This window comes from Hylobates moloch, unplaced genomic scaffold (genome assembly GCF_009828535.3).
Source record: "Hylobates moloch isolate HMO894 unplaced genomic scaffold, HMol_V3 SCAFFOLD_5, whole genome shotgun sequence".
Lineage (NCBI taxonomy): Eukaryota > Metazoa > Chordata > Mammalia > Primates > Hylobatidae > Hylobates > Hylobates moloch.
In genome coordinates, this window is record NW_026652280.1 from 144,351,548 (window position 1) to 144,375,915 (window position 24,368).

A 24,368-nucleotide genomic window follows, 5' to 3' on the forward strand; every position below is an offset into this window, starting at 1 on the left:
AGAAAGGCAGAGTCAATACTCAGCTATCCTGCTGCTAAGTAAGGTAAGGGTTCATTTTCATTTGAAAACAAATTAGAGTCATTTACATTTTCCTGTTGATTACTGAATTAGCTTTCATTAAGAATACACTTAAGTTCTAATAATCACTGAACCAAGCTCATTTAATTTTATGTTCACAGACTTAAATAAACTTGTGTCTCTGACCTAGTCCAACATTTAAAACTCAAATGGAAAGGTCCTGTCTTTCCTCCCTCACATCTCCCCAGTTCTCTCCCCATCCCCAGCACCTCAGTTTTGCTTTCCTTTCTTTCTGCTTTTATAACCTTCCATTACTTCATTAGCATACATTAACTTACATCAATGTGTGGCAGGGTAAAAAGCACAGGATCAGTCAGGTATACTCGGCTGGACTCTTTATTGATTGAAACTGAAATGACGTGAGAATTCACTGCAATGGTGCTATTACGACCAATAAACTCAGCACCCAGTTTAATGGTTGCATTTTCTGTACTAAGGAACTGTCCCAGGCTCCGGTAAATGATGAACACCAACTTTGCAAGCCCTAGGAAGGTAAAAATAGTCACATGATGTACAAAAAACATGCTTGTTAATAAACTAAGATAAAATAAGAATAAAATGATAAAGTCCTAAGGCATTGTTTTAAATCTGCTTTTAAATGGTAAGCCATTTTTTTTGTTATATAAGGAGTCAAATACATTTTAGACTTAATAGGCTTTTGAATAACAACAAAAACTGTCAATTTTTAAAAGACTTCCATCTTACCGTTCCTGCTGTTCTGTTTGACGGTATTTGCAGAGAGCTGGATTGAGCTGCCTGCTCCTTTGATGCCCAGAGGAAATTTAAAGTCTTGGATTTGTCCTTCTGTACTGAGTACGGCAACTTCCAGGACTGGATGAGAGAAAAGATAAAGGAGGTGGGGATAAAAGTATTCTTTAGAGTTAACTAAGGAGGCAAATGATAACTGTATGGAAACTACTGTTTTCTTTTGGCTACTTAAAAAATTTTACTGTTAGGTTTCAACAAAAATCATGAACAAAAAACCAAATTACTCCAAATGATTTAAGTCTTAAATATTCACTTCTCAAAAAAATTTTACATTGTCATTCTAGCACCTTCATATTTTTATCTCTTTTGTCATGAACTAATACCAATCTGTTAGCCTATAAGTATGAATAGTGTATGAATTAATACTACCTAATAACTTTCAAGGTTTTATATTTAAATCATGAAGCTAAAAAAAAATATTTCAAACTGATATTTTTTGGCTTTTTATGTTAAGTAACTTTTCAATGACCATTAATTACTTGGCAGTGGTAAAACTAATATGAAGTACAAATTTGAATGTCTTTATGGCATCTATACATCTATTTCTATCTATGATCCACTTTAATATGAAAAATTACACAGGTCAAGTTTGCAGTAATACATTTTTTTCTCTAATTTCTAAAAATAGTGAGCCCAGAAGAATATATTTATGATGAAAATATCATTATGTTAAAACTTCCCATTAATTCTCACTAGTAACCATCAATCTTTACACGCTCAAATTGGGCAAAATAGAACCTGCAGGCCAAGCCTGGCATGACATTTGTTTTTGTAAATAAAGTTTTATTGGAACACAATCATGCTTATTCATTTGTATATTGCCTATGGCTTCTTTAGTGCTACAATGCCAGTTAAATATTTGCAAGAGAGACCACCATGGCTTGCAAAGCCTAAAATATATACTATCTGGACCTTTACAGCAAAAGTGTGACAACCACTGCAATCTAAACCAAATTTCAAAAATTCAAACCAAGTATCAAAATTGAAAAACACTTAAGGAAAACAAGTCAATACAAAACACTGAGAACATCTACCTGATCAACATGCCAATGCTAACTTCATTTCAAAAATATAATTAATAGTAACCACTAACAATATAAATGTTTACTGTCTACTGGGAATCACAATACAGATTGTAATTATTGTAACATTCATTTAGATTTTAAAAGGAATGGAAAAGTACATTGCTTTTACAGGAGTTAACTATCTTATATTAATAATTATAATATTTATATTTTATTGATGAAATCTAAGGAATTATATGAAAAATTCATTAATTTATGATATTTAAATTTTAAAAATAATACGTATTCTTTAAAAATGTTCAAAAAACACAGTCCACATTTTTTTTCTGAATGTCACTCTCTTTAATGTCTCTAATGTCTCTATCACCTATCAGCTATTCACCTACAATCCCCTTTTTATTTTTACAAAAATCATCTCATACCATTGTACAGTAATTCTTGGATACTAATTTTTTTAATCTTCTGCAACTTCGTTTTGTAAAATACATCTACATGTAGGTGTAAATATAATAACATTCATAAATTTTTATAAGCAATTAAACCACATGTCAAACCCTGAAATACAAATTTATAATGAGCATCATGTAACTGCTAAAATTCTATCAGCTACAGAAACTGGTTGATACACTTATTTTACTGATATATGTTTGGAAAGATAAAGCAGGTGGATAGATGGATGAACTGTTCTCAGACTCTGTGTGAGGGGCAGGGAGCAAAGAGGGAAAGAAGTTTGATGAAAGTAACTGATTCTTCCTCACATTGAAAGAAGCTATCATATCTTAAAAACAAGAAACGATGAAAGAAGAAAATCCTCTGAGTTTTCATGAATCATCCCAAATATAGATATACATGTACAAAGAGTTAATTGCATTAAACAAATATTTACTTATCAAACTTTAATTTCATTAAACAGAAATTTACTTATTAGAGTTTAAAAAATAATGTTCACAGTAAAGAAAAAACTTTAAATTGTTAAAAGTAGTAAGATCATGACTACAGCTCTCAGGAGGTATTTCAAGCTACTTAAGATATTTCTGTAAGAAAATGCAATAATGAACTTTGTAACAATAGATAAATTTATATCAATAAATTTTTAAAAGACAATAGAAACTTTCCTAGAAAAATAAAACTGACTAAAAGAAATTAAAAACCCTAATAGTTTATGACCATTAAAAAACTCAACTGATAAATATATACTGAATTTTAAATAAGATTTCTATTTTCTGTTTCAGAAAATAGAAAAAGATGTATCCCTAACTCATTTCACAAAAAATTACGGGATACTTTCAGTCATTAAAATGATGCAAAGAATCTTTAATAAAATATACACACATTTTATAATATCCTGGACAAATTAAATTTATTACTAAATTAAGTTTAAAAAGCATATAGAAATTAATACATTAGAAAATGTATTCATATAATTCATCAGAGAAAAATGTAAAAAGTATTCACAGAAATAAATTCCAACATCCACTTAATGTAAAAAAAAATCTTTACAAAAAAATACGAATTAAAGAAAAATTCCTTGACCAGATAGAAGTTTTCTTATCAGATAAAGACTAAACTTTTATGTATCCAAAACGTATATAGCAAACAATAGTGAAAAACTCTAGAAGCATTCCATTTAAAGTCAAAATGATCTCTATCACAGGTTTTATTTAGCATTGTACTAGAGGACCTAGCTTAATGCAGTAATTCAAGAAAAGCAAATAAAAGATATAAAGGAAAAAACAAGTATTATTCACAGTAAACACAATTAACTACATAGTAATCACGAGGGACTCTAATGATAAACTATCAGAAATACTAAGAATTTAGCAAGGCTGCTATGAGCAACATCAATCGTGTTTCTATACACCAAACAATAAACAATTAGAATATGTAATTTTAAAAGTGATATTATTTATAATAAAACCAAGAAGAATAAATTATCTAGGAACAAATCTGATTTTTAAAAAGTGCAAGACACTAAAAATAGAAAAATATGTAACTTTATAAGAAGACGTAAAAAAAATGAAGAATTACATAATGCTGTTATTTGGGAGAATACAACAGTTCAATCTGGCACCTCTTTCAAAATCAATCTACAAACTCAGTCCAGTTCTAATCAAAATTCCAACAAGATTTTTGTGTCTGGAACTTGATCCATTGATTTAAAAATTCATATAGAAGAGACATGCCAAAAAGCAGCCAAAGCAGCTCCTCGAAAGACTCAACAGGTATTAATATTACTGAAAAAACCAAAGCAGCAAATAATAGACACTGCTAACATGTAAGACATCATTACAAATCATTAGGGAGAGAAATGGATTACGCACTAAACGTATACAAGGAACTGGTTATTCATATGGGGAAAAATCAAATTAGCTGCCTCTCATATAATATAATTAAAAATAAATTTCAGGTAGATTAAAGACATAACTGTAAAAAGGGAGAGGTTTATCATTTACAAGGGAAGTATAAGATCCTTATAAACTCAACGGAGAGAACATTTTCCTAAGTAGAAAGCCAAAAGGAAAATATTTCTTAAACAAGATACCAAGAGTACCAACCCTGAAAGAATAGATTGGTAAATCTGACTCATTATGTAAAACAACAGATTCCTTTTAAAAAGATAAAAAGGTAAAGCCCAGACAGAATAAATACCTGTAAACTACATAATATTTACAGGATTAGTGTCCAGTATACACAGAAGTATAAAGAAAAAAATCAAACAGGAGAAAGTTGTAAACAACAAATTCATAGGAGAGAAAACTAACATAGGTAATAAATCTGTTAAAAAAAATCAACATGAAGCAATCACGGAAATTGTAAATTAAAACAATAATGTAACCAATTCAACCTCATTAGATCAACAAACGTTATGTCAATAATAAAGTGTCTGCAAAACTAGTAATGGTATTACCGGTGAAAAACTAAATTGGTAAAAGAAGGTAGAGAGCAATTTGGCAGTATTTAGTAAAGCTGAAGGTGGGTATGCTCTACCACTCAAAAATTCTATTTCTAGGGGTTGTGTATATGTGTATATATGTCTAGAAAGGCACACATTGGAGCAAGAAGACATACAGAAACTTTCATTACAGTTTTCCTTCTGTCAGGAAAAAAGCCACTAAAATGTCTATCAGCAGTTAATTCTGGTACATTCTTAGAAACAGATCAAATGAACTACAGATACACATGTCAGCATATATAAATGTAACAAATAAAATGCTAAGGGAAAATTATACAATTATGGCCATGTGCAGTGGCTCATGCCTGTAATCCCAGCACTTTGGGAGGCTGAGGCAGGCAGATCATCTGGGGTCAGGAGTTCGAGACTTGCCTGGCCAAAATGGCGAAACCCCACCTCTACTAAAAATACAAAAAAATTAGCTGGGCATAATGATGCATGCCTGTAGTCTCAGCTATTCAGGAGGCTGAGGCAGGTGAATCTCTTGAACCCAGGAGGCGGAGGTTGCAGTGAGCCGAGACAGTGCCATTGCACTCCAGCCTGGATGACAAGAGCAAAACTCCGTCTAAAAAAAAAAAAAAAAAAAAAAAAAAATTATACATTTACAGTGTGAAATTAATGTTAAAAATCTGAAAAGTATTCAGTGTACATACTTACAAAGCAAATTTTTTAAGCTTATTAATGCTAAATAATAAAGATGACAGCTACCTCCTTCATGATATGATCAGGAAGGAGGCAATCCTGGGAACTTCCACATTATCTGTGATTTTCTTTTTCCGAAAAAATCTGAAGCAAATATGGTAAAATACCAGTATGTGGCTCAGCTGAGTAACTGGTACACAGATGTTATGCTATCCTCTGTACTTTCTGTATGCTTGAAATAATATATGCCTTATTCAATAGATTTTCTGAACATGAATACCCTTGGTTCATTGGAGAGCCATTCAGAGCCTCACTCAGCCAACACTGTAGACAGAATTTTAATATATTTATCTTACTATTCTGCAAATCCCTCAGCAAGTAGTGGCTGTAATGAGAGGAAAGAGGAAGAACTATGACTTCTGCCAGGAGACTTGCACCTTTATGGGCAGGAGCTGGCATCAACCTGGGTCCCAGAATAAAAACACGGAGCAGAACTGAAGATGACAGGAAGCAGAGCTGAAGCCCAGCCTCAACAATTATGCAGCAGGAAGGAATAGTAAACCTCTGTTGTTGTAAGCAGCTGTGACTTTGCGGTTTTTGTTTCCACAATCTAACTAAGTCTAAAGTGATGATAAAAATCATGCTGGCCACTCAGCTCATTAAAACAATAAATAAGGCCAGGGGCAGTGGCTCACACCTTTAATTCCAGCACTTTGGGAGGCTGAGGTAGGTGGATCACCTAATCAGGAATTCAAGACCAGCCTGGCCATCATAGTGAAACTCTGTCTCTACTAAAAATACAAAAATTAGCAGGGCATCATGGCAGGCACCTGTAATCTCAGCTACTCGGGAGGCCGAGGTAGGAGAATCACTCAAACCTGGGAGGCGGAGGTTGCAGTGAGCCGAGATCATGCCACTGCACTCCAGCCTGGGCAACAGAGGAAGATTCTGGCTCAAAAAAAGAAAAAAGAAAAAAAAAAGACAATAAATAAAAGGGAATTTTACAATGGATGGATCAGGCTGATAACATCTAAACCATGGAACCAATCTGAAAATCACAAGGAAATAAAACCAAAGATTATGTGCTTGTTGATATGATGCAACAGAAAGTTCTTGTTAAATTAAAAAAACAAAAAGTTAAACCTAGCATGATCATGCCTCTAAGTCTAACCATCAGCATACCAGGCAGAGTTAAACAATGCACTGTGGACGAAATAAGCCAAACCAAGAATGTAACAAAGTCTACAAGACAAATTACCTACCTGACTTCCTCAAGAAAAACAAAAAATGTTTAAAAAATATTTTTTTTTTGTATGCAAGGAAAAATAACATTTAATGAAAAAATACTTGGCCAGGCGTGGTGGTTCATGCCTGTAATCCCAGCGCTTTCGGAGGCCAAGGCAGGTGGATCACCTTAGGTCAGGAGTGCAAGACTAGCCTGACCACCATGGTGAAATCCCATCTCAACTAAAAATACAAAATTAGCCGGGCGCGGTGGCTCACGCCTGTAATCCCAGCACTTTCGGAGGCCGAGGCGGGCGGATCACGAGGTCAGGAGATCGAGACCATCCTGGCTAACACGGTGAAACCCGGTCTCTACCAAAAATACAAAAAATTAGCCGGGCGTGGTGGCGGGCGCCTGTAGTCCCAGCTACGCGGGAGGCTGAGGCAAGAGAATGGCGTGAACCCCGGGGAGCGGAGCCTGCAGTGAGCCGAGATCGCGCCACTGCACTCCAGCCTGGGTGAAAGAACAAGACTCCGTCTCAAAAAAAAAAAAAAAAAAAAATACAAAATTAGCCAGGCATGGTGGTGAGCATATGTAATCCCAGTTACTCGGGAGGCTGAAGCAGGAGAATCACTTGAACCCAGGAGGCGGAGGCTGCAATGAGCCAAGATCGCACCATTGCACTCCAGCCTGGGCAATAAAAGTGGAACTCAGTCTCAAAAAAACAAACAAACAAACAAACAAAACTCAACTGATATATCTATCAGATTTATTACTTGGACTTGTATCCTGGTTTCAACCAACTATTAATAAATTTATGAAAATGTGAACACGCTTTGTTATCTTTTGAAACGTTTTGTTATTTTTTTAAAGTGTGATAATGGTATTGTGGTTTTTTAAAGAGTATGGGATACATCCATATGAAGTTTCTTACAGTAATCATGACAGGATTTTACAATTTGCTTTCAAATATTACAAGAATGAGAGGATTAAGTGGAACAGGATTAGCCAGATGCTGCTAAAGCTCAGTAAGGGGAATTTTTAAAATCAAAATTAAAAACTTCTGCTCTTCCCAAGATATAAAGAAAATAAAGTCACATACTAGAGGGAAAATATTCAGAATGCATATTTCTGACAAAAAGGCTTACAACAAGAATATAAAAAGAATCTTTAGAATTCATTTAATGAGACAAACAACCCAATTAAAAATGGGCCAAAGATATGAACAAACACTTCATAAAAGTATATTTGAATGGACAATAAACACATGAAAAGAGGTTATCAGCAAAATGTTACTTAGCAATCACAGAAATGCAAGATAAATCTACAATGAGATGCCTCCAAGAACCACTAAAAATAAAATGACTGCCAATCCTAAATATTGGTGAGGATGTGGAGCAACTGGAACTCTCATGTGCTGCAGTTCAAGTTTCATATGGTACAACCACTTGGAAAAATGGCAACCAAAAATGGCAGCCAAAAAGTGGAAAAAAATTCAAATGTCTAAGTGAGTAGATATACAAATTGTGGTATATCCTCACAATGGATAATACTCAGCAATAAAAAGGATTAAACTATGGACACTCCCATGTATATGGATAAATCTCAAGATAAATCTCAAAAAATATTCCTCTGCATAAAAGCAACAAGATCAAAAGGAGTACTACATACTGTACAATTCCACTCAACTGAAGATCTAGAAAAAGCAAAACTAATCTACGTGGACTGAAAGCACATCAGTGGTTTCTGATGTTTTTCGAGCTAGGGTCAGAGGAGAATGACTGCAAAGGAGCATGAAGGGCCCATCTGAGGACACAGAAATATCACCATGCTGATGATTATAAGGGTGTACAATTGCCATACTCCATCGAACTATACACTTAAAACAGTATATATTTAATACACTAAATTAATAAAATTTTACTTAAAACAGGTGCTCTTATTGCATATTTTAAATTATACCTCCAAGTTTTTAAATATCACAATTAGATATAATTATAATAGACAAAATTATATCATTTTATGTAGTCATGTATTATAAGGGTAAATCATGCTGTGAAGTTAAACCAAGAATTTAAGAAGAAATCACTAAGGAGGAAAATCAAATTGTTTTAATAACCTAAGACATTATAGCCATGTCCTCAAGGGAGTGGGAACATACAGAAATAATAGGCTATTTTAGTCCTCATGTCTGAAAAGAGAACAAGACAAGTCCTAGGAAAAAGGTGGATGTTTTCCTCACAGTAAATCAGGGCCCTTCCCCCTACCCCCAAAATTGTTTATACCTTGGAAATAAAAAAGACACAACTATTATTAGAATATGTAAAATGACATTTTTTTTTTGAGACGAAGTCTTGCTCTTGTCGCCCAGGCTGGAGTGCGATGGCGTGATCACGGCTCACTGCAAGCTCTGTCTCCCAGGTTCAAGGGATTCTCCTGCCTCAGCCTCCCGAGTAGCTGGGATTACAGGCAGCCCCCCACCACGCCTGGCTAACTTTTTGTACGTTTAGTAGAGACCGGGTTTGGCTATGTCGGGCAGGCTGGGAACTCCTGACCTCAGGTGATCCGCCCGCCTCGGCCTCCCATTTTTTTGTATTTTTAGTAGAGACGAGTTTTCACCATGTCGGCCAGGCTAGTCTTGAACTCCTGACCTCAGGCGATCCGCCTGCCTTGGCCTCCCAAAGTGCTGTGATTGCAGGCATGAGCTACCATGCCCAGCTGTAAAATGACTTTCACATTGATAATTCTTGGGTAATCAGCATTTAGACTAGTAAATACCAAGCATTATTTTAGAGATGCCAGTCTCTCCATAGTGCTTTTTAATTAAAAATGAAAAAAGACCAATATGAAAAATAATCCTTTAGTTTCATTTAATTAAATTTTATTTATTTTTTGAGATGGGGTCTCACTCTATCATCCAGGATGGAGTGCAGTGGCATGATCTCAGCTGACTGCAACCTCTCCCTCCCTGGGCTCAGGTGATCCTCCCGCCTCAGCCTCCCAAGTAGCTGGGACTACAGGCATGTGCCACCATGTCCAGCTATTTTTTTTCTTGGTGTATTTTTTGTAAAGATGGGGTTTCACCATGTTGCACAGGCTGGCCTCGAACTCCTGAGCTCAAGCAATGTGCCTGCCTCGGCCTCCCAAAGTGCTGGGATTATAGGCATGAACCACTGTGCCCAGCGAAAAATTATCCTTTAGAACTCTGAAAAACATAGGTACTAGAAAAAATGTATTCCTGGACATTTAATTGTTCAGAATATATCTCAAACTGGGATAAAAATATCTTGGATCTATAACTACAGTGTGTTCTATATGTGTAAGGCTGATGGGAGCATAGATGTGAACCTGGCCCATGAAATTTTCTTGCACAATTGAAGAGGTATAAGAAGGGAATTTTAGTGTTTTTTTTTTAAATAATTTTCAGAATATTTAGAAATTGAGGTCGTAATATGCCACTTCGGTAATTACTGATTTTTCATTCCCAAACCTCAAAGTAAATAAAAACAAATTATTTTTAAAATATGTCATTTCTTTTTAAAAATTCACTTATATAAAATATAAATTTAAGGTTATGAATTCAAATATAGGTGCTAATTTGATTTATGTCCATTTCTTCCATATACCCCTTTGATCTGCCTTTTTTATATAAAGTCTCATGACTTAGGCAGGCACAATAAGGCATAATTAGGCATTAAGATATGGCATCCCAGATAGTTAAGTCTTCATTCAGTATCTGCTGCCCTAATGAAGTTAGCACTGCTTCTGGTAGAAGAGTAGTCTGTGTCCCTTTTGAGTTCTTCCACATGTATGCTTGGGAAGCTTTTTACTTCACTAAGGTATACTGTTAACTTCATCTGAATTCAACCTCACTGAATAATTAACAATTCTAAATTGTTCAAACCTAAATTAATAAAATTTTACTGTATTTCTTTCAAATATTTCTCACAAGTGAACTCCTACCTCTCAGTGGTAGCATTTGAATTCTAAATTATGCTTCAACACTATCTGTAGCTATTCTGCAATCTATGAAGCATGGATGTTCTGCATTGTGGGAGATGTAATTCACTGACCACATTTTCACCTGAAGGCAGTTATGTTTAATATAAACATCTGACTCAAGTTCTGTGTGCTAAAATATCTGACTGAGAGAATGCATTCCATAAAATAAATTCATTAGGAACATATTATATAAAACGGTTAAGCATTTGCCACAGTTTCATAGCAAGTACTTTCATTACTTAAAAAATCTACATTCTGGTATTTAGGCACTCTTACACTTTTTTGTTAATGATTTTTCAATTGGAAAAACACACACACACACAAAACCAACTTGTAAAACACAGGATAGAGTTTGGCTTTTGCATTAATTTTAGTAAGTGTGGTCAATAATTTCTCTTGGGAACAGACAAAAATAATTTGACAAAAAAGAAGTACAGCACTGGGAAATAATAGATACAGAATGGAAACATCACCCTCTTATATATGAATATTCTAAATCAAAATTAAACTTGACAGTAGATTCACTTACCAATATTTTCTGTGGGCATTGAGACCCTTGTTGGTTCTAAAAGATTGTCAGCTAGGACAAAAGCTCCTTCTTCCAATGTATCGAGTAACATTGTTGCAGTATGTGCTTGTTCAGAAGAATTCATATGTTTCCATGATTCCAAAGCTTCAGGTCTCAGAAGGTTGTCCACTGTGTCAACAATTGCCTGTATCCATTAGAAAACTATCATTAGTTTTGGCTGCTTTTAGAACCAAAGTGATTTTCAGTCGCTGATGAGTAACAATTGTAATATTTATCTGTCATGATGATTTACTCTTACTTCAAGATGGGAGAACACCTAGACAACATATATCTGGTCCATTTTAAAATATACCTGGACCATTTTAAAACAAGACTGACTGAAGATTAACAGACTGCTATTTGATTACAAAGAGTAAGTATAGAAAGGTGGATTGTTTCTATTTATTTAATCACACCTCAATTGTTGACAGTTGACAATCACCTGTGTCAGCTCTTAATCTGAGACATTACTACAGGTAGAGTCAAAACTACTAAAGTCATCCTATTTATGATCTCAAAACTTGAATATTCTAAACCCAAAATACTAATGTCTTTGGAGTAGATTAATATGTATGCTTGAAAATTAAACTATATTTTTTTTGGAATCTCAACTAAAATAGTAACCAAAATTATTCCTTATAGACACTGTCTACTTATAATCATTTGAAATAAAAAAAAAAACAAGGTGGCATTAAAGTTCATAATTTATCTGTGAACATTTTCACTCTTCCAATTCTCTATCCAGCTAAAAAACACTTGAGCATATACTTTAATTCATCAACAATGATCTGCTTTTAAAGGGATAAAGAAAGGATCAAAATTAAAGCCTCTACTGATAAGTTAAAGAAAACAGGAAAGCAGAATCAAGTCTTCATAAACACCCAAGCTGTAAATATTCACATATGTAAGTTTAATTTATTGCTACACAAAATAACATTAAATAAAATATAACTCAGTTAATCCACTGAAGGCAGGATCTTATACTAGTACATTCTGTAGCTACGCACTGACTACGCTTTGGAAAGGTGAAATCACTAAGTTTATTTACTCTATTCCATTCACCCAGTCATAATGTGTCATTACGCCCATAAACACATAGTTCTGATCTACTGATAATTACTGAAGAAAAAGAACACACATTGTACAAAAAGAACAACAATAAAAATTGCTGGCGTGAGGTACTGTATGAACAGGGGGGAAAGTTGTTTGAAGCTACTGTCAGAGTAAGATTAATTAGCTTAATCCATCTTAATATCCTCGTTCTGTCTGCCGTGTGAGCCACCACGACCTTCCTGGCAGGTGGAAGATACTTCCAAGTGGCGTTAAAGGCTTTTTTTCTCCCTCTAATGGGAGATAGAATAGTCGAAATGCTCACACTGATACTGCTGCAGCCATTAACTAGAGTGGAACAGAAATTGGTCTGCAGAGGCCAGATTCATTAGTCACCAAGAAATACAGACTGGAGCCTCTCTCTAATCTAAGTTACAAATGAATCCTCTGTCACAAAGTGGGAACTTGCTTCATTTGCATAGTGTAAGTCAGCTTCTGATTTGTAATTTAAAGAGTTTTATTAGTCTTATCTGAACAGAGAAGCTCATTTGAGACATATTGAAAATGACACTGGTCAGAAATTAAGGTTATGCTGAAATTTACTCCATATACACATAACTTGCTAATGGCATGCTTTTATTAATTTGAAACACTCCTTATTTATTACTATTTGTACTTGTCTAGTGCGATCAAAATGATCATTAGCCTAAGAATATTCCCCAAGTAGTCTCTTTCTGCCAAAGGAAAAAAAAAGCAATTCTTTTCCAACTGAGATGTATGTCCTGGGCAACATACCAATTATTACATTTCATACATTAATACCTTAAAGGTGAACTGAACACTGAAGTTTAAAAAAATTCTATAGATTTCAGCAGTTATTTCTCTGCCCCTATTAAATAGGCTAAAAGGGGACTTTCAGACCATTATTACCTAAAAACAGACTTTCCTACTACCTTTTCTTGTAAAGTTCTCAAGTTCAACAATGTCCAATACTAACTAGTGAGACGTCATTTTTATCTAGACCTTGCCAACCAAAATTAGTGAAGTCATGCCTTTTTAATACTCTCTTGTCTAAGAAACTACAAAAGTTCTTTTGTTTTCTTGTCACAATATATGGATTCGTTCTTCAAGGTTTGATTTACCACGGTTATGGTCCCCTGAAAAGTAAGGTTAGAAAGTAACTATCTCCCCAAAAGGAACTTCTAAAATTCACAGAACAAAACAAAATACAATTTGGTATTATTATTTTGATCTATCACACAGAACCAGTATGGCTTAATTCCACTGTTAGCCTCAGCATGTCTCCTATTACTTGGATCTACCAGGGAGAAAACCCGGCTGGAATGGACAGGGATTCTGAGCTCCACAGTGGCTTTCTGTTCCTATTAGCTTGATAAAAAACAGTATGTAACATATACAGATATCACAGTCCAATTATTTATATTTCATTTTTAGTAACCCATCCCCATATCAACCTGATTCCAGAAATGACTCCTAAAAATTTCAGAATAAAGCCTATTTTATTTAAGAGTATACCACAAAGATAAGAAAGCAGTGACTTTTTCATGCACATACATTATGACTATACAGTCTTTGATATGATAAACTGCCGAGAATATATCATAGCTGTTTTACTCAAGTTGTTTTTTAATCCACAGAGATAACAACAGGAAACAAAGAGACTACATAATTACTTTCCAATTAAGAGGATATTTCATTAAAATTCGTGTACTTTTGGATGAATGGAAAAACAGCAGAAATCATTAAAAGTAAATTATTTGCTTATTCTGAGAGTAATATACCTGTGAAAAGCCAACATTTGTACAGCTGATATGGGGCACATTATATAATTATCAAAGACTGAAATACATTGGATCATGCAGCAAGATGATAAAGCGTGGCAGGTAGCTGAAGAAGGGAGAAAGCAGGGTGACAGCACAGGAGAGATACCTTAAGGTAAGCCCTGCATGTCTTCTCTCGTTTTTGGAGCTTTTAAGTAAAAGAAAAGAAAATCAGAGGTTAGATTTTTATCTGCTGAAAATGAGGAAAGAAGAAATCCTCAAAAATTAAGCTGGTGTTCCAGAGCTTGAAGTTTATATGCAGTAGTCCTCTGGAGTCTGAGTCTGCACTGACTACCAAACCTGCTTATTTACAGTTTTTTATTCTATTTTACGAAGTATACTAATCTAAAATATGTTGACAAAAAGAGACAAAATATATACTGCAGTAAAAAAAAAAAAAAAAAAGTCAATTTTTTCACCAGGTAAAACCACATTAGGCACAGATTTTGGGTTCCTATGAACCTAATACAAACACTTATAGTGTGATGAAAAGTAGCAATCCAACTTTTGTCATAATAGGAAAAATTAATGGCACTGATAACAATATATTCCTGGAGACAGCAACTTGTCCTTCTTCCAAAAGCTGCCATTCAAAGAAATACGTCAGTGGCTAATATTCCTATATGTGTCAAAATTTTGCTGCAACTATAAGAGTTCCATGTATTAGCATACAAAGTATATCAACTGTATAACATATACTCTCTCCAAGTGCAGATAATGCATTATAAACTGACAGTATTGACCACAATCAGATGGATAAAGTTTGCCACCAACTGAGATCTCTCTCAGGTAATTAACATCATTTACACTTTTTTGGGACGGCAGGGCACATTGCTCTTTTCTCAACTGTAATTCTTCCTCGGAAAAATGAACCAAATTAGAAATTTTGCTTCTAAGTATATGTCCCAGGGCCAAAGATTTGGCTCTCAACTGCTATAAGACAAGAGCTGCCATACCAAGTGTCTAATTCAAAATAACAGAAGAGTTCTCCCCACCTTGTTATAACTCCGTCCAGCTGAATCTTTTTCACTAGGTTTCAGTTCCTGCAGCTGTGCATCAAGGATGTCCACCAACTGCTCCATCAACCTCACTGAAGAACTTACATCCCCAGCAAACACTGGCCCTTTGGTATGTTTAGCCAGTTCATTGGCAAGACTAGCAGCATTTTCTCCACTTCTGATCTGAAACGACAATTTGTATTATCTCATTTAAATTTTTTGTTCTGTTTATGGCTTCTAGTTCTCCTTGAGTATCTTTATTGTGGTGAAAAAAATTTGCGAATGTTAAATTCTCCAACTAATTGAGACCGACAACTTTCTCTTCATCTTAGAAGTTTCAAGGCTCTTAGATCATCAACACACACACACACACAAAATTCTGAACCAGGCATTTAAAAGAAATAAAAAGGAAAAGAAATCCTTTCTCAAAAATTTCAGCCAGTTCTCTCATTTCACTGCAACCATTTAAAATTGTTATTTTAAAGTCTTATTTATTCCAATGATCCAGAATTTAAGTCAGTATGTAATCCACATGATACTGAGGGTTATTATCTGATGTTTATTCCTCATAAAGGTAGATGAAGGAGGAGAAAAAACGGCATTGCATTACACTGTAATATTAAAGTTACTAATGCCTTTTAAAGTAGTTCACTCATTCTACCATAATCATGTGTGACATAAACATCTGCTTGCATTCGGCGGATTCAGTTGTAAACTTAACGATATTTTATTTAATTGGTGAATGCAGTTTGTCTTATGAACATCAAAAGAAACAGAACTAAATATGAATGAAATTAACAAGCACTACTCACTAAAAAGCTTAACATAGAGAACAGGATACCCCCAAATATATATAACTTTCAATAAATAGTTTACAGACAAAACTATGCGTAATTTTTTTTACTTTTATACTGAACAAAGAGCAATAAAGCTGGTTTTAACACACAAAGCTAAATTATTTATATTAGAAGTTAATGCCCTAAATCACCAATGTGTCATATTAAAAGGTTCCAACCAACCTTCTGAGCCAGCTGATTCACCCAGTGTGAGGTACAGTTGCTAAGATCAGGGCCCTTAGGGTTCCATGTTCCAGTGGAAATCATGCAGAGATATGAGGCAGTTCCTACAACAGATGTAGAAAACAACAGTGAAATTGAAACCATTTCTCTGCATGCATTCGGGAAATCAGCTATGATGATCCTGCTCTGCGTGTTAAATTCTGAATAAACTCTAATGCAAGTATTTGATAATAAGTGACAAAAAGTAGGGTATAATGCAGATTATAAATGGTAAATATGAAGTCAGTATAGAAATACCATATATTTATAGCAAACAAACAAAAACCCTTAATTTTCTTGGGACTCATCCAAAGTGATGCTTATAATGAGAAAGGCAGCTGTAAGGAAGACTCACTAGAGTCTTGGGGCAAAAATCTCAGGCTTGACCTAGGTCTCTCAAAGGGAGAGGTAATTTATAGTGCCTGATCTTAAATGACTTTTACAGTTTAAAAAACTTTGTCCATAGATGTTATATTACCAAAGTACAAAAATGAAGTTAGCTACTGTAAACATTGCTTTCTTCAAATAAAATCACTTCACTGTAATATAGAACCTACTTACTAAACTGAAAAATGTATGCATGGTTGTTTATAGAAAATACCTCTTGTTCCCTTGGGGCATGGTCGTTCAACCATCATTCCCCTTTGTGTCTGAGGCCACTTTATCCCCTTGGAGTCTAATGCTTCACAGAATCTCTCTGGCAGGGGAAAAATATTTGTTACAGGTGGAATTTTGGTTGTAGAAACTGCTGGAGGTGGTTTTGTCCCTTTGCTTCCTTCCTGTGATCCAGCTACAGTTGTGCTCATGGGGCCTTTCTGTGAAGTCGTGCTTGTGGTTGATACTGTGGTTTTGAACAGCTCAGCTGAAGAAGTTATTGTCACAGCTGTGGTAGGCACTATGGAAAAAAGATGAGTATATTAATCTCAAACACACACTTGCACTCACAGTCATGCACACGTGGAATGTGAGCATGCACACACACACACACACAAAACCCTACCCATCTGTCTGCCCACAAACCAAGGAAATGAGAATTACTGACAATATCGCTCGTAAGAATAAATCTTTTCATCTATTCCAATTTATTTATACTGATGGCTAAGAGAAGGTAGGTAGTTTAGGCTTTACTATAGCGTTTGCTGTATGACTCAAGTTTATTTCTCAATGAAATATGTGACAGTACAGTTTAAGTATAACTTCATCACATACTGTTTAACAGGAAACGTGGGACAGTTTAATTTAGAAAAATTCTATTGTATAAACTCATATTCTATAAGCAATCAAATTCAAAGCATTAACAAAACTGTGGTGATTATATATAATTAGGATGATAAAAAAATTTAAAGTCACCCACTTTATATATTGCAAGAAAATAAATACTGTGACATCTTTCCACCCAGCAGCCGTTCTCGCCTGAGCATGATCAGCATGCCTGATTAGATCCAAACAGAAGATAAGCTTGGCATGCTTGCGCTGTTTTATTACGGAAACATCTCAAGCTTCGGCATCGTTACCTTGGAAAAGGTAGGTATGAGGAAGCAGCTAGTTCCAGTCAGAGGTGGAATCTCTTACCAAGATAAAGCATCAGATCAAATCATGCCTAATTCAAACCAACCCTTCATATCTTAGTGACCCTTAACAGAGAATATAAAAGAACTATTGTTACACATTTAAAAGCAAAAATGTTTTCATTATTTTTAAAAGTTATTTTTGCCTTCCAATGTTACTAAACTGTTAAATCCACTGGGTTTAAGAAATAGTGGAGCTCAATGCTTCTTCCATTAATTACCATTGAATTAATTTAAACAACAAAAATCTGTCAGTAAAAATTTAATACTACCACACTTAAAAACTATTGGAGGAAATCACACGAAAGTTGTATCAACATTTACAGATTATTGGCTCTTAAAACCTTACATATATGATGCCTTAAATTTAAATTGTAGTAGAGCAAATGAAAAATAGCTATGTTTTCAAATCATCTTAATAAAATCAACTTATTTTACTTTACCTACACATGAGATAATAAACTAGAATATTAGAATTTATTAGAAAACAAGTTCATATTATCACTGATATGTTTACTATTTTAAGCTCTGGTCCATCAATCTTTCTTTATTAATTCTGACACTACTGAGAGTAAACTACGAAAAAGTACTGTGACATGTTTCTAGCTCTTTAGTAGTTACATACTTCTTGTTACCAATAAGTACACTATACACGTTTTATTCCTTTTCCCCCCTCTATCTCAAGAGAAACTTCTAAAGCATGTGTTTTATTTCCAGGGCATAATTTATTGACCATATGAGAGATGCCTATGTACATTAGTCAAACATCATGCCTAGCCAGCTGCTGCAGAAACCTATTCAAACCTGTCTATCTTTTCTTTAAAGCACTTGCTTGACATCTTGTTAAACCTCTGTAATTTTCTTTTGATTACAATGCAGCCAGGCTTTCAGTGCTTTCTCAATTAACATTTGTCAAAAGCATCACAATCTTTTGCAGAAGTGTCAAATGACTGCTGCTGAATCAAGTCTTAAAGAGGAGTCGGGAATCAGAACAGAAAAAAGAAGGGGGCAGAGCAAAATGCTTGAGTGCTACACTATCTGATATATCCCTTGACACTGTACTAACTAGTACATATTTAATCACTGAAATATGTGTTAATACTACAATTAGTGATTTGTTAGCTAAGCATTAGTCGAGATTCATAAGAACCGAGTCAAGGTAGACAATAAAAGGACCTCAATTAAATGTGCAAAATTTCATGCAATATTCTACAGCCATGTTTCCTTTTTTTTTTTTTTGAAAATTTATTTTTATACCTTTTCACCTTTTTTGTTTGTTTGTTTGTTTGTTTTTTGAGACGGAGTCTTGCTCTGTCACCAGGCTGGAGTGCAGTGATGTGGTCTCAGCTCACTGCAACCTCTGCCTCCCGCGTTCAAGCCATTCTCCTGCTTCAGCCTCCCGAGTAGCTGGGATTACAGGCACCCACCACCACACCCAGCTAATTTTTGTATTTTTAGTAGAGACGGGGTTTCACCATATTGGCCAGGATGGTCTCGATCTCCTGACCTCGTGATCCGCCCACCTCGGCCTCCCAAAGTGCTGGGATTACAGGGGTGAGTGATTGTGCCCAGCCACCTTTTTACCTTTTGATCACCAAAATAGATTAAACGGAATCAACTTATTCTTCAAAAATAAATCAGTGAAATATTGGGATATCATGACAATAAACATGATCATAAAGCTTAAGTAAAAAACTAAATCTTTTAGAGGTACACATAGAATTTCTGGGATTTTGAAGGTTTAAGTCTAGCAATACCAGAAGAAAAGCAACTTTTTTTCTCATGTGAAGGCTAGAAATGCAGATATATTTCTAAAAATTATTATTTATTTCCACAGGTGGAAATGGCCCCAATAGAGCATCTGGTAATGATAAAAGCAAATGTTGATTTAGCATTTATGTGCCAGGTGCTATGCCAATCACCATTCATGGATAATCAGATCATCTTATTTAATCCTTATCACAACTCCATGAAGTAGGCACTATAATTATCTTCCTTTTACAGATAAGGAAACTGAACGATGAAGTTAAGTAATTTGTTTAAGGTCACTTTCCCATACTCTTAAATGCCATGATCTTACTTGCCTAGTTACAGATTTTCATAGACTCTAGAAAAATATAGCATCCAACAAGTAACCTTGCAGTTACCTGGGAACATTTAACTGACATGGTGTTCTGTGTAAATCGCTAAAAGAATAACAATTTGGAAAGAAAATACAAGACTAGAATAACAAACAATGAGAAGTTCCATAATGAAACATGGCAAAAGGTTCAAAACTCAAGAATATCCTATAAATAATAATAGAAAACACAACTCACAATAGAATTATAACTCTAATCCAAACCCTTTTTTATAGAGCTCTATTTATCCTGATGCCATATCATGCACTCATGCACTGACTTAGGATTCTACCTACCATTTATCATTTGAGTAGAAACAAAATACCTAAGAAATGATGCTAATAAACATGCTTAATAAGTACCCATGAAGATTTTAACTAACACATACAGAATGGTTCAGTTTACTCCGGTTATGTACTAAGAACTTCTATTTATTACCAGGGTTTTCCTCCATGAAAGGGTTTGAAGACAATAGCCATTTATGCTAAGGGTAATATTCTCCTCAGTGAGGTCCCAGAACTCACCCTCATCCACTGTTCATGAAATGAACTCTAGAGTTTCTGTAGCTTGGTAAAGCAAAAACGAGCACCTATTCAACTTGCCCCTGTTCACTGTCTAAAAACACTGATCATCTTTTATACAGCATTCTTCATCAGTGAAAACGTATTTCCGGAAGTATGTATCCTATGCTATGTATAAACAAAACTGGCTCTCTTTATAAAAATTTTTTCCTGGTATTACAGAAGTGTATCACATCACTAATTAGTGTAACACAAATGTTGAGGAACTGCCAAAAGCCAACTAAAAACACATCATTTTCTTTATAGTATTTGGGATATCACATGTGCAGACAGATTAAGTAAATATAAAGCAATCCAGATTAAGAAATGGAAAAGAGTTAAAACAGGACTGGAAAGGGTTTTTCCTAAGGCCATTCCAGAGAGGCAGAAGGTGAAAGAGGAAAACCAGACCTTGTTTAGGGGGGTGGAGCAAATGAACTATGCAGGGATCACATAAAGCTCAAAACTCACCAAAAAAAAAAAAAGATTAGGGCACAAAAATAATATGCGTGTGCTTTTAGGAATGAAAAGCTTGGATTTATAAATGGGAAAAAGTATTGAAGCTAATATATTATTAAACAGTCCACAATGAAAAATGATATGGATAATGAAAAAAAACAAATGGATAATTTCACAGCACAATTTATGCCCTGGCCATATATGTGATAGCAAATCCAGCACAGAGGACTTGAACTACGAATTTCAGCAAAATAAATCAATCACTATTTTATGACAGGCAAAAGACCTCATTTCTCTGATTGCTCTGTTCTATCAGTTTCTTGGATCTTGTTTCTGGAAAGCTGACAGTGGCTTATTGGTTTGACCTAAATTTGTGGGCCAGAATATTTCTGCAAGACCCCACCTACATGCATATAGGTAGCACACATCTTGGATGAGAGAGGAGACGGGAGTCTCTAAATGCATAATATAAATTACAAGGAGAGAGAGAGAGAATGAATATGGGTCAAACAGCAGTGAGAGAAATTTAGGTCAGATAATACTTTTCATCACTAAGGGCTGCATAAGGGGTCAATATGAATTTTCATGTTCTGGGACTATTTAAGAATGGCTATTTTGGATGACAAAACGTAGTTGTAGGAATATACAGCTGCTACATCTGCCAAAGCTTCTAATTTTCAAGGCTGTTAACTGCTCTTTCCAAAAGCATCTAAACTATCAAAGACTTTTCATCTGAAATGGATCAAATTATTTGCTAGAATATATGACACATGTGGAGGATGACATTACTAACCATCTTTGTATTTGCTGAAGTACTTTGTGGCAAGTAGATGGGTAATGTTTTTATTTGTTGAGCTGAATTATACTCAACTTTACTCACAATTCTTCAGATTGTTGACTGATTATGAAATTGCAATTTGTAAAACATTTTTTTCTTTCTTTTTTTTCTGAGGATGACAAAAAATTTACTGCTACCCAAGACAAATCTAACAACTGTGAGACTAATACAGGCTACAAAAAGGTTAACATAAGGATCAATATAATTTTAGCCAATGCCAATACAAGTTTGTCAATGCCTTAAGTTTGCCTTTTGACAAACCTATAGGATAAAGAAGCACTACTGTAGTAGCAGCTTTTGGAAATACAATTGAAGTAGACGAAACAAATCAAACTGCTACCTCATGAGCAAACATATGTATACCTTTTTAAATAAATGATTCCAAGATACTATCAATAAAACTACATGCCCTAAAAGAAGATTTCATTGTTATAAATTTAACAATGAACATTACTGCTACAACTATAAGCCAAAAAATACAAACATAACCTGATTTAGGGAAAAAGGGGCTGTACACTAAGTCAGTGGATCATTATTGTTATTATATGAACAAAACTCACATATTTTGGTATTCTACAATGACTCAAATTAGAAATTCCATGACAAAGAGCTGTGACTTCTGCTTTTGAGGTCCTGACCATATGACAATATTTAAAACTGATTAACAGCATATCTTAAAATATGTATGGGTATGTGTTTGTTATGAACATATTTAAGTGTGTGTACTTGCATTGCTTTAAGAGAAGAAAAAATATATTAGTCTCTACCCCACCCTATTGAAGATACTAATTTAATCACTCCAAAGAACTTTCTAGTTCCTAAAATTTTGAAATAATGCAATAATTTCAAGATTAACTCAGTAAATTAGGATATTAATTCAGATCTTAAACACACTGTTCAAATAGAAGACTTATAAACAGTGCAAGCTCTATAATAATACATTAACAAGTTATTCTTTCATCGTGAGTATGAGATAATCTTGTTTTAATGAAGTATTCATTTATCATCAAAAATTATTTCTCACAAAATTGAACTCACTTAATAAACCAAAGTATATTTCCAAAAATTTAGCATTACTTTCTAAAGTCATGATCCTCCATAAAGAGAATACAAATCACACAATGCTAGCATATCTGTCATCACAAGTCAACACTTGGGATCATTTAAAGCTTGGTTCATGTGATTGTTAAAGTCACAGAAATATTGACTTAAAACTGTCACTAATTTATCAGAAAATAAAAACATGTAATTTTACATGATAATCTAGAAAAATATTGGATGGCTCCCTCTCCTACTCAGAGAACAGACACCAAAACTTTAGAACGCATGTATCTGGCATTGTACATCAAGCCTAGCCATTCTCCTGGGACTTCCTAACACACGTTTCCTTTAACCACTGGCGCCAAGAAGTTAAAAGGTCTGCACATAGATTGTAATCAATTTAGCAGTCAAGTAGGCGAAAACAATCAAACAAAAAAACATTGCTAACAGGTTTCTGGTTAGTATTACATTTTTAGCAATGAAAAAAGTTTAAACTGACCAATAAATGCCACAATTTCTTGAAGCCAACATTAAAATGAAGAAATTGAGAAAAAGAAAACGAACCATAATAAGGCTAAAATGTACCACAACATTGTCCTTTGTCCTTTAACTATGAAAAGGGGAAGAAAATAGGAAAAAAAAGTTAAGAAGTCTTTAAAAAGAAAAATGCTTTTCACAAAACGACATAAGCATTAGCAAGTAAACATGCTTACCTTGGGCAGGATCAGGTGGACCAAACTCCAGAGAATATCGTAAAATGAAGTTATTGTTCCACACGTACAGTTGGTTATCTCTTGGATTGTAATCCACTGCAGCAATATACTGATACTGGTTGGGGAAGGGAACATCTACATATTCTCCTCGGTTTAATCGGGTATTATAAATGTAATCAATTGAGTTCTTGCCTGTTTCACTTTCATTGTCTTGATAAACTGACCTAACCACATAGAGGACTCCGCATATCATAAAAGCATTTGATGCGGCACGTTTGTCGTATACAGTCTCCCACGTTGCTTCAAATCGAAGAGTGTATGGGTTCAGCTGGCTAATAACTATCATTCCATTGTTCTGTTCAGTGGCATAAATGACCCATAAGCCATTTTCATCAACTGCTAGGTCGATATCAGTCTTTCCTCCCCATCTGTATGGTGAGGTATCATGGTAGTTGGCATAGTTAATTATGGCCTCGCCACTCTTAATTCTAGTCCTCAAGTCAAATTTCACAATATTCCTCGTTCTTTCTTTGTTAAAGAAGACAGCACCATCATATACCACAAATCCAGTACCATCTACTCGATTTGGAAGTTTATATGTTGTTGTTTGGCGACTATTTTGGAAATCTTCTAAAGAAGCATATTCTATTAAAGTATCGGTACGATATGGAGTCCAGGGCATGAAATAAATTTTATCTGCAGCCTGAAGAGGGTCCTTACACCAAGCACCCGCCTTTTGTTCAGCTTCATATATACATGGTGAGTCCACAATTGCTTTCAAGGTCCCCGGACACACAAAAACTAACAGTTACAGAGAAAAGACAAAAATTAAGCCAAGTTAAAAAATGACACAGGCAAACA

At 34.6% G+C, this 24,368-nt stretch overlaps 1 protein-coding gene across 3 annotated transcripts in view; it reads right to left on the bottom strand.

Annotated features, from left to right (window-relative positions):
• ADGRL2 (adhesion G protein-coupled receptor L2) overlaps positions 1-24,368 on the bottom strand; it is a 696,353-nt gene that overhangs the window by 25,887 nt on the left and 646,098 nt on the right. For all 3 annotated transcript variants that reach the window (XM_058439634.1, XM_058439632.1, XM_058439633.1), the window contains exons 10-17: positions 23,508-24,308; positions 16,810-17,103; positions 16,170-16,273; positions 15,148-15,333; positions 14,262-14,300; positions 11,223-11,406; positions 784-909; positions 357-562 (exon numbers count right to left, since the gene is read on the bottom strand). In XM_058439634.1, the coding sequence (XP_058295617.1) occupies positions 357-562; positions 784-909; positions 11,223-11,406; positions 14,262-14,300; positions 15,148-15,333; positions 16,170-16,273; positions 16,810-17,103; positions 23,508-24,308 (1,940 nt within the window). The remainder of the gene's footprint in view (positions 1-356; positions 563-783; positions 910-11,222; positions 11,407-14,261; positions 14,301-15,147; positions 15,334-16,169; positions 16,274-16,809; positions 17,104-23,507; positions 24,309-24,368) is intronic.